At 52.5% G+C, this 10,000-nt stretch overlaps 4 protein-coding genes across 5 annotated transcripts in view; 3 read left to right on the top strand and 1 right to left on the bottom strand.

The window, feature by feature from the left end:
• The first annotated feature begins 309 nt into the window (after positions 1–309).
• Positions 310–3,098, top strand: LOC125949302 (bifunctional purine biosynthesis protein ATIC). The gene is made up of 4 exons (XM_049676223.1): positions 310–511; positions 589–663; positions 996–1,186; positions 1,264–3,098. Exons 3-4 carry the CDS (start codon positions 1,168–1,170, stop codon positions 3,015–3,017), a joined length of 1,773 nt encoding a protein of 590 aa, XP_049532180.1. The 5' UTR covers positions 310–511; positions 589–663; positions 996–1,167; the 3' UTR covers positions 3,018–3,098.
• Positions 3,099–3,820: 722 nt separating this feature from the next.
• LOC125949388 (leucine-rich melanocyte differentiation-associated protein-like) lies at positions 3,821–6,440 on the top strand. Of its 2 annotated transcripts, XM_049676371.1 has the most exons (5): positions 3,821–4,407; positions 4,480–5,004; positions 5,079–5,309; positions 5,749–5,888; positions 5,969–6,440. In XM_049676371.1, exons 2-5 carry the CDS (start codon positions 4,864–4,866, stop codon positions 6,309–6,311), a joined length of 855 nt encoding a protein of 284 aa, XP_049532328.1. In that variant the 5' UTR covers positions 3,821–4,407; positions 4,480–4,863; the 3' UTR covers positions 6,312–6,440. The 2 variants fall into 2 exon arrangements, with proteins under 2 accessions (XP_049532328.1, XP_049532327.1); XM_049676370.1 differs by having other exon boundaries at positions 3,821–5,004.
• On the bottom strand, positions 6,328–8,634 carry LOC125949298 (replication protein A 70 kDa DNA-binding subunit). The gene is made up of 3 exons (XM_049676215.1): positions 8,492–8,634; positions 6,897–8,417; positions 6,328–6,797 (listed from the first exon to the last, which is right to left on the bottom strand). Exons 1-3 carry the CDS (start codon positions 8,525–8,527, stop codon positions 6,489–6,491), a joined length of 1,866 nt encoding a protein of 621 aa, XP_049532172.1. The 5' UTR covers positions 8,528–8,634; the 3' UTR covers positions 6,328–6,488.
• A 295-nt stretch (positions 8,635–8,929) lies between these two features.
• The window catches only part of LOC125949397 (phosphoglycerate mutase 2), a 1,409-nt gene continuing 338 nt past the window's right edge, over positions 8,930–10,000 (top strand). The window contains exons 1-2 of the mRNA XM_049676384.1: positions 8,930–9,151; positions 9,239–10,000. The exon at positions 9,239–10,000 is cut by the window's right edge and continues 338 nt beyond it. Of these exons, the coding sequence (XP_049532341.1) occupies positions 9,049–9,151; positions 9,239–9,903 (768 nt within the window). The 5' untranslated portion in view covers positions 8,930–9,048 and the 3' untranslated portion in view covers positions 9,904–10,000. The remainder of the gene's footprint in view (positions 9,152–9,238) is intronic.

The raw sequence follows: 10,000 nt of genomic DNA, 5'->3' as shown, positions 1-10,000 counted from the left end.
TGAAACTTTTTTTAAATGAAGATTAATTACGAACACTCACATGTTGAAATCTAGTCGTAGCAGGCCTCTCTTTGGTTCTGTCTGGTGCGAAATGGAGCAACATAAACATGCCCTGAGACTTCGCACCAGCACGCTAAGAACGTGCAGCCCAGGTAAGTTGAAGCCAAACGTTAACTTTGAAGATCGGCTAGAAACTTATCAATCCTTTAATACGCTTCCGCGATCACGAGACGCACGATCGCCGCATGCCGATGGATTGCTTCACAACTACAACCGCGGAACCGCATGGAATAAAGCCAATTGATGGTGGCGCGAGCGAGCCTCGCGTTTGTTTGTCAATTACCGCGAAGAGCATTCGAACCGGCATTAGCAATAAGGAATCAGGTTGCCATTTTGTCACAAGCGCCCATTATAGTTTCGTGCCTGGCCGCGTGTGTTGATCAATTCATCATCGTCGTTTCCCGCTAACCGATTACATGCGGTTCTCGTCGATACTCTGCTGGATGCTGCGGTGAGTGTGTTGAAGTGTGCTTCCCCATCGGTTTGCATAAGTGTGATCATTAAAAATACTTCCTTTTATTTAAGCAGAAAATAATAGTCTTTTTGCAAAGTGTTTAATTGCAATTAATTCCCTCTTCCATCACGGTGAAAGCAGACTACAAGGTAAGTAACAAAGTTTACAGGCCTGCAAAAAACGTGGTTATAAAGTCGCTGATCGAGCTGATCGATTAGTTTCCGTGTCCTTGTTTGCTTGCAAACCAAACAATCCTTAACCCTACAACCCCTCACGGTTTGGCCTCTTTACGGAATGGCCCTATCAGCGGCCCTCGTGTCGGAACTGATCGATTCCCGCTCTCCGGTCCGCGAGGTAACGGTCCATGGTAACGCACTGTTCCCGGCACCCTTTCTTATCGCTGCTGCTTATTATTATTGTAAGCTCGTCCTGTGTGTTACTGAACAGCTGGCGTGATGCGCTTGTCTTTCCCTATTGCTAGCCGAGAGAATTTCTGCTCCACCAACGTCAGCACAAGGAATCGTACGACCGGCGGCGTTCAGAGCCGTGATAGTGGCCTCTGGCTCATCAGTCTACGCGCAGCATTGAAAGTGAAAGAAGGTTCGGAACGATATCTCCACGGTATCAGTAGCAGCAGCAATAGAAGCAGCAGTATGGCTAGTGGTAAAATAGGTCAGTTCTCCTCTCAGGCCCCACCATGGCAATGATCATTATAAATTAAACCGCTTCCTCTTCATTTTCGCCCGCAGCTCTCGTCAGTGTCTCGGATAAATCCGGTCTGGTGGAGTTCGTGAAGCAGCTGAACGATCTCGGACTAAAGCTGGTAGCGAGCGGTGGAACGGCGAAAACGATCCGCGATCAGGGACTCCCGGTGCGCGATGTGTCCGACCTAACCGGTGCACCGGAAATGCTGGGTGGGCGAGTGAAAACCCTGCACCCGGCCGTACATGCGGCCATCCTAGCCCGTACCACTGAGTCCGATCAGCGAGATATTCGGCAGCAGGGTTACGAGTTGGCCCAGATCGTCGTTTGCAATCTGTACCCGTTCGGGTTGACCATCTCGAAGCCCGACGTAACGATCGCAGAAGCGGTAGAGAACATCGACATCGGCGGGGTGACACTGTTACGTGCGGCCGCTAAAAACCATCAGCGCGTGACGGTCGTTTGTGATCCGAAAGATTATGGGCGGGTGCTGGAGGAGATACGTACTAATGGTGACACGACGGAAGCAACGCGCCAAGTGCTTGCCCTCAAGGCATTCACGCACACGGCCGAGTACGATGCGCTCATTTCCGATTACTTCCGCAAGCAGTATTCGGCCGGTGTGTCGCAGCTGAACCTGCGGTACGGCATGAACCCTCACCAGAAGCCGGCCCAGTTGTACACGGCCCTCGAGCGGCTACCGCTGAAGGTGGTCAATGCGTCACCGGGTTTCATCAACCTTTGCGATGCCCTGAACGGTTGGCAGTTGGTGCGTGAGTTGAAGCGTGCCCTAGGGCTACCGGCAGCCACCAGCTTCAAGCATGTCTCACCGGCCGGTGCTGCCGTAGGCGTTCCGTTGACGATCGAACAGGCGAAGCTATGTATGGTGGACGATATACTCGATACTCTGACACCGCTCGCCACCGCTTACGCACGTGCCCGCGGTGCCGATCGGATGTCTTCGTTCGGTGACTTTGTTGCCCTGTCCGATACCTGCGATCTGGCCACGGCAAAGATCATATCGCGCGAAGTGTCGGACGGTATCATTGCGCCCGGTTACACCGAGGAAGCACTCGAGGTACTGCGCAAGAAGAAGAACGGATCGTACTGTGTGCTGCAGATCGATCCAACGTACGAACCGGGTCCGGTGGAGCGCAAAACTCTGTTCGGTTTGCAGCTGGAACAGCGCCGTAACGATGCCGACATTGGTAAAGCACTGTTCACGAACATCGTGTCGAAGAACAAAACGCTACCGGAGGGAGCATTGCGTGATCTGATCGTGGCGACGATCGCGCTCAAGTACACGCAAAGCAACTCGGTGTGCTACGCCAAGGATGGGCAAGTGGTCGGTATTGGTGCCGGCCAGCAGTCACGCATCCACTGTACTCGGCTCGCCGGTGATAAGGTGGACAACTGGTGGTTACGGCAGCACCCGCGCGTTGCCTCGATGCAGTTCCGAAAGGGTGTCAAGCGGGCGGAAATCTCGAATGCGATCGACAACTACGTCAACGGGACGGTGGGGAAGGATATGCCGGTGGCACAGTTCGAGGCGATGCTGGAGAAGGTACCGGCACCGCTGACGCAGGAGGATCGTGATCGGTGGAACCGCGAGCTGAAGGGTGTCTCCATTGGTTCGGATGCGTTCTTCCCGTTCCGGGACAATGTCGATCGGGCGGTGCTTAGCGGGGTCTCTTACATTGCCGCACCGGCCGGTTCGACCAACGATGCGGGCGTAATTGATGCTTGCAATGAGCATGGCATCGTCATGGTGCACACCAATTTGCGACTGTTCCATCACTAACAATTGAAGGAACTCAGGCCATCTAAAACAAAAAAAATATACATTTCTCTCTGTCCTCTTTTTGATACGTAAAACTTCGAATTGTCATTTGTTTTCTTTTTTTTTCATTTGAAAGAAAGTAATTACCTTATCTAGAGTCAAGCGGCTTCTGCCGCGGTCTAGGCACAGACACAGATCCTCTCAATCTTTCCATCCATTTGCATCGAAACTTACAGCTGTGGCATCCATCTGATCGTGGTGGGCTAGCATAGCAACCAGACAGGCCGATCGGGATTGGCCTTTATTTAAATGCGAGCAATACCAACGGGCTGCTAGATTTGTGCTGTTTTCGTCCTTCACTTGGTTTGTGTGAGCGCTAGTAGGCTAGTGCTACGCCACTGGCCGAACAGCAGCACACCGAAGGATCAAATTTCAAACCACATTCACATTGGCTCGGCAGCTAGCCGGCTAACCTATCTAGGGACGGACTCGCGTGCCTAGGGGAAGATGGAGCAAAGACGAAAGAGAGGGAAAACCCGAAACGGAACCGAATGGCAGGGAAGCACATCAAGTGACGAATGGAGTGAAACATCGCCCCAACTCGAACGTTCTCGGTTCTCGTGTGTGAGGTTTCCCTTTTGCGTACACCGCGGAACTCTAGCGGGACGGGTTGGGGGGATGCATGTGTGTATGTTAAGATGGAACGAAACACTGATAACGGGAGGGTAACAACGCCGCCGACGGTCTTGGACGATCATGGGTTTATAGAGCCGTCTAGGCCGATCTTACGTTACCGTGTGCTGTCGAAAACAGTTCGTTCGTTGGTGCTAGTAGGTAATGAACAAGCGGCGACAACTACGCGAGGCGAGGCCGTAGCCCGTGACGACGAAGGCGTATTTCGTGTAGTAACCGTTGCGGTTCGCGGGGACGCGGGACGATCGTTTTAGTACGTTCGATCAAGCGAAGCCATCCACCGGCATGGAAGCATCTCGGGGAAGAATGCCTAGAATGAACCCATCAGCACCTAGCCCTCCCGCCAGCGCGCCATGCTGATAAGAACACCGAGTGCGCGATAGACTGCTAATCGTGTGAGTAAACAAGTGCACTACGGGAGATGTGAACGCAAGCGAAAGAGCCGGCTGGAAAATGGTGATTAACGCTGCCTTGCAAGGGAGATTAAGTAAAAAACAGAAACCGGAAAAATAAGAACAGAACCACCGATCATTGTCGCAGGAGTAAGACGACGACGGGAAGGAAGAAAGAGGGGGAAGGGCCGGGGGAAGGAGTTTGTGCAATCAACGAATTATCAAAGACTCATCATCGAATCCATCTCCGTTGCGAACGCACGCACCACGGTACGGCATCGACCCGGTCGAGGTGATACCCGGCCCCATACACTAGTTCGCCTGCGGTTCGTACCGATAGCTGCTGCTGCTGCTGCTGCTGCTGCCATATCACGGTCTTCCTTGTGTCTTTCTGCCAGCCCTCTCCATCCAACAGGGACTATCCCAACCCGGCACCAGGGGTGTTCGATCTTGGCTGCGCGTTGCCGTAGTTTACCAGCAGTAGCTCGGGCTACTCAGTCAATCCGTTCAATCCAACAAATCACTATCGTCTGCAAACTCTGGTGATTCGGTCGTTCACTGATCGTGATTCGGTTTGTGTGACTCAAATATTGTCCTTCGTTAGCCGGTAGACACCATTTGGACATACATACTGACAATAGGGGGACGACACAGGACCAAGACAGGACAGGAATCATTGGTGAACTGTAGTTTGGGGGGAGGTCTGATCACAGCCAGCACTCGGCTTATAGCAGTTAGTTCGCTGGAACCGGGTTTGCGTGTGTACGTGCGCGTGTGTACCAATGTTACTCACAAAGCTGGAAATTGCAGTCGGAAATCCTACCCTGAAGCGGAAGTACAGTGGAAGTGGCTACGCAGAGCAGAGGAAAAAAATGGAAGCCATCAATTGGAACAAAATCATGTACATCTCCCAGGAGGAGAAGGTAGGTCCAGGTTGGCATAGAGCCAAGTAGCAGTAGCAGTCCCTTACTAATCGACCTATCTCTTGCCGGTACAGCTGATTTACTTCGATCAGAAGACGTACAAATTGCCAGAAGCAATACTATCGCTGTATGCCGACCGGGTACGCCATCTGGATCTCAGCCACAACAAGTTGTCCTCGTTCGATGCACTCGAGCTGTTTCCGTATCTAGAGGAGCTTGTGCTGGACAACAACTATCTTACGGACGAGATCATCTTTCCAGCCCAGCTCAATCATGTGAAGCTGTTGTCGCTCAATAATAACAAGGTAGGCCCTGGTCGGTGGGTGAGTTGCTAATAAATGCAATTGCTACACGATCTCAGCAAGCCCAGACAGGCTACTCGCTAGGGGTCAGCCTTCTTCGATTGTCGTCGTCGCTATCTCCAAAGAGCCCCATCGATTGCATTACGATCCTCGATGCATCTTCCTGTGACCTGGTGGTTGAATCCAAATGGCGAAAGGCTATCAACTCCACCGTCTGGCCAACACAACACCACAGACAACCTTCCAGATAACGGGCGCTGCGCTATCGTCTTCTCTGTGCAAATGCATTTGCCCAACAGTACGCCTCGGGCGGACAGACAGTCTCTGTCTTTCGGAGGCACATTTTGGGGGTGCTTTCGCAAGGAGGCCCATCAAACGCTGCTCTATCGTGTCTTGAAGCAACATTTAACGTGCGTCCGCATTTATGTGTACCTTTTTCTAGTTCAAGAATCTCGATCTGCTGCTCACCAAACTCTCGCTGTGCTTTCCGAATCTCGAATATCTCAGCCTGCTCGGTAATCCCGCGTGTCCCTGCCATCTGCTCAACCTCAAGTACACCGAGTACGACTATCAGAAGTATCGGTAAGATCGCAATACACTAATATATACTCCACCGTTTCTACTCACCCTTATAAAAACCGTTTCGTTCCGTACCATTGCAGACTTTACATCATCCGACAGCTACCGCAGCTCCGCTTTCTTGACGGCCAGCGGGTGAAAAAGATGGAGCGCGACTTCGTCCGCTGTCAGCTAGAGAACTACGGTGAAACGAGTGAAAACGAAACCGGCACCGTATCGAGGCGCAAGAGCAACGCACTGAAGCATCTCTACACGGCAGTCAGTGCCGGATTGGGATTGCGCCGGAAGCCGCCACCGGTATACAGTCCGCTACCGGAGACGTTGCGCGAAGTAGGCGATCACCGGGGAGCGTACGGACGGTGCCGCTACCGGTACGTAGGTGCCCAATCCGAGGGAAACCGCTTCATAGTCAACACCGACCTCTGAGAGTGTAGCCAATAGCTATGGTTGAGTTGATTTTTTTTTATTTCTTTAGCTTGAATTTTAAGTTATGATTTGAGTATATAAAACAAAAGTTTGTGAAGAGAACGAATGAAGCAAAGCAACAGATGGTAATCGAATCGAATCGAATCGAATGGAATGGTACCTCTACGCGCGGGGGGTTTAGTTCTTGCCTACGCCCGTCATCTCCTGGATGCTCTTTATCAGCAGCGCGTTGTACTCCTTGTGGTTAACCGGTGCCGCACTGACGGCCGTCGTTTTGTTGCGTGCCTGCTCGTTGTAGAACTCGACCTTCGTGCGCAGCTTGAAGATGAACGATCTGAAGCACATGGAGGTAAACAGTTTCTCCGCCTCCTCGGTCTGGAACTCGAGCATGCTGCCAATTTCCTGCGAAGATTTACCAAACACTTCCTCCGCGAGTTCGGTGAACATGGTTACCCAGCGATTGGAGGTCCAATCTCCGATCAGCATCTGGCGGGTAGAGGGAGAAAGCGAGATAGAGAAAGATATGATTTACGTCGTTAGTATTTAGGACAAACATCAGTCCACTCCTTCGCAATCACAACTTACGTTCACCAGCAACCGGTACTTGAAGTTCGGGAACTCGGCGTTACATTTCTCGCACCGATACTGTCCATTGTCCTGATCGATCACCTTCTTGTTGCAATCGGCCTGCGGGCACGCCTTGTATACGGCGTTCTGAGACTTGATCGTGTGTATCATGGCCTTCACCTGGAAGTAGTCCGGTTTGTCTCCGGCACCCAAACTGCGATCGCTTGCCTCGCGGAACGTAAGCCACTCGGTGTTGAGACCAGCACCAGCACCGGCACCCGTACGAGCCGATACGCTGGCCAGCGAAGCATCTCGTCCACCATTCTCGAACCAACCGCGTACCCGGTGTGCTGCCTCCATATCGGGATTCAGCTTCATGACGCTACCACCGATTAGGCCGAGCGTTTTGCCGCCCCCGAACTCGGACACTCGTGCACCGCGCACCAGCACCACCGGATTGCTGCTGGCCGGGAAGTTCTGTGCATCGTCACCCCACAGCGTTAGCTGTACCGCGGCGTTACTGGAATCCACCAGGGTGGCCTCGCGCTTCCGCAGCTCACGGCCCGACGTTTTGGCCGTAAACTGTACCACTTCGCTTGCCTCCTTGCACACGCCAATGACGTCGACCGTTGCGTTCGGTTCCAGGTTGGCAATCTGTGCGATCGGTACGAAGTTGTACTGGATCTCGGGCATCGATCCATCCTTATCCTTGCACTCCTGCACGATCGTATCGTTCGTCATTGTCATTTCGTAGTCGTTCTTCAGGTTGGAGTACTGTTTGTTGGCCGGCTTTAGCTGGCATTTCGAGATGAAGTAAACTTTGTCCACCTCGATCATGTCGTAGTAGCGATCGCACTGCTCCTTGAATGCCGTCACCCGAATCTCGCCCGACTCGTCCATCACGTCCATGCTGAACAGCTTTCCTTCACCCTTCGCGTTGCTCCAGGTGCGAATTCCCGATTTGGACATAACGCGCGCCTTTATAACCCACTTGTTCTGGTACGGGCTAAGCGACGAGATGGGATGGGTGAGGGTATCGCTGAGCGAGGCACCGGCGGCCGTACCGTTCGATCCGCCCGCAGAACGGTTGGAACCGTACGTGCTAAGTCCACTGGTTTCCGAGGGCCGGGTAGACGCCGCCGGCTTTTCATAGCTGCTCGCACTGCCGCCAACGGAGTTCTGTGTCTGCGAAGCCGGCACGTCCGTCATCGGCTGTGGGTTTCCTATCTTTTCGCCCACCAGGCCACCATCCTTTAGCACGGTTAGCTCGACGATGATCAGCACTCGTTTCTCTCCCTTCTCGTTTCGATTGACGACCGAGGTTGTGTAGCGATCGATGCGTATAATTGTGTTTTCCGCCAGCTTGCCCTGCCGGTGCATATCGTTTAGCTGCGTGGCCAGCATAGCGTAGCTGTACAGGGACTTGCCATCCGAAATCAGCAGTCGGAATCGTTCCGACTGCTCACCGCTGCTGGCGATTCGCTTCGAACCGATCACCTGCAAAACCGGGTTCTCCATCTCGTTTCCCTTCATCATTTCCTGTATGAACATGAAAAAACATGTTTCTGCCCTGTCCGATACTTTTCCGATTAAGCGCCGTCCACCAATCTTACCGACAGGAAACCCTCCGTAAGTCCGTGAGAGGACATTTTGAGCTGGTTTACTTTTTACGCACAAAACCAACTAATCGCAAACAGTAAATAACTTTCCTCAAAACACTCGCTAAAATACACGCGCGGTTTGGCGCAAAAATTGAGGTGCCTATTCCCGACAAATTCATTTTTGTTCATTTTTGAGTTCATTCTCGCCTAAAGAAATATCGTTTTCGCCTCGGGGTAGATTTCGCTTTTATCGTTTTCGCATCGGGGTAGATTTCGTTTTTATCGTTTTGTTCGGGAAAAGGTTCGGTTTTGTCATCCAGGCGACTGATTTCGTGATCTGCTCGAAAATATCGAAATTTTCAAGCTATTTCAAGCAGAGTTGAGGTCGACCTTCATTCGACCTTGAGAGTGATCGAAAATTCGAACAAAGTACGGATTTTCGAGCACCTCCCGGCTGTTTGCTAGAAAAAAACAAAAAAAGGATCCTCCGGAGCATTTCGGATCGGTGTACCGTTTTATTCCTTCCTGCCGCGCGCTATACAGTGAATTCCTTAAAACAAACCGCTAAAATGGCTGCTAAGTACCGTATTGTGATGGTGCGCCACGGTGAATCCGAGTGGAATCAGAAGAACCTGTTCTGCGGATGGTTCGATGCGAACCTGAGCGATAAGGGTAAGCGTATGCGATCTGCGGCTGAGAATGATGTAACTCCCGCGCTGTTGTAGCTCCTTTTGAACCCCCTTTTCGTCCACGTTTCAGGCAAGGAAGAAGCACTGGCCGCAGGCAAGGCGGTGAAGGAAGCAGGCCTGAAGTTCGACATCGCGCACACGTCGCTGCTGACCCGGGCCCAAGTTACGCTGGATTCGATCCTGAAGGAATCGGGCCAGGCCGGTATTCCAATCCAGAAGACTTGGCGCCTGAATGAGCGGCACTACGGTGGTCTAACCGGGTTGAACAAATCGGAGACGGCCGCCAAGTACGGAGAGGAACAGGTGTTGATCTGGCGCCGTAGCTTCGATGTGCCGCCACCGAACATGGAACCGGATCATGCCTACTACGATGCCATCGTCAAGGATGAGCGCTACAAGGATGACCCGAAACCGAACGAGTTCCCGATGGCCGAATCCCTGAAACTGACGATTGCGCGCACGCTACCGTACTGGAACGATGTGGTCATTCCCCAGCTGAAGGAGGGCAAGAACATCATCATCGCCGCTCACGGCAACAGCCTCCGTGGCATCGTGAAGCATTTGGATCAAATGACCGACGAAGCCATTATGGGACTCAATCTGCCCACCGGCATCCCGTTCGTCTACGAGCTGGATGAAAACCTGAAGCCGGTCGTGTCGATGAAGTTCTTGGGCGACGAAGAAACCGTACGGAAAGCGATCGAATCCGTCGCCAACCAGGGCAAGGCAAAGTAAGCGGCCATCGGTGACTGTTAACCGCGATGTACATTTCGTTATCTCACAAGCTATGCTATGAGCCCCCGGCGGGGAAGCGTGGCCGGAGACGCTAGCG

Source organism: Anopheles darlingi, chromosome 2 (genome assembly GCF_943734745.1).
Source record: "Anopheles darlingi chromosome 2, idAnoDarlMG_H_01, whole genome shotgun sequence".
NCBI classification, from domain to species: Eukaryota; Metazoa; Arthropoda; class Insecta; order Diptera; family Culicidae; genus Anopheles; species Anopheles darlingi.
Note: the sequence above shows the minus strand (reverse complement) of the source record. Positions and strands in the feature narration are given on the sequence as shown.

Bases quoted from the DNA above. Each gene is read 5' to 3' on its own strand.
- LOC125949388 (XM_049676371.1), top strand. From the start codon at position 4,864: ATGTTACTCACAAAGCTGGAAATTGCAGTCGGAAATCCTACCCTGAAG. The intron at 5,005-5,078 runs GTAGGTCCAGGT...TTGCCGGTACAG, and splicing joins ACATCTCCCAGGAGGAGAAG to CTGATTTACTTCGATCAGAA. The intron at 5,889-5,968 runs GTAAGATCGCAA...GTACCATTGCAG, and splicing joins TACGACTATCAGAAGTATCG to ACTTTACATCATCCGACAGC.
- LOC125949298 (XM_049676215.1), bottom strand. From the start codon at position 8,527: ATGTCCTCTCACGGACTTACGGAGGGTTTCCTGTCG. The intron at 8,418-8,491 runs GTAAGATTGGTG...ATGTTCATACAG, and splicing joins TTACGGAGGGTTTCCTGTCG to GAAATGATGAAGGGAAACGA. The intron at 6,798-6,896 runs GTAAGTTGTGAT...TCTACCCGCCAG, and splicing joins AGTACCGGTTGCTGGTGAAC to ATGCTGATCGGAGATTGGAC.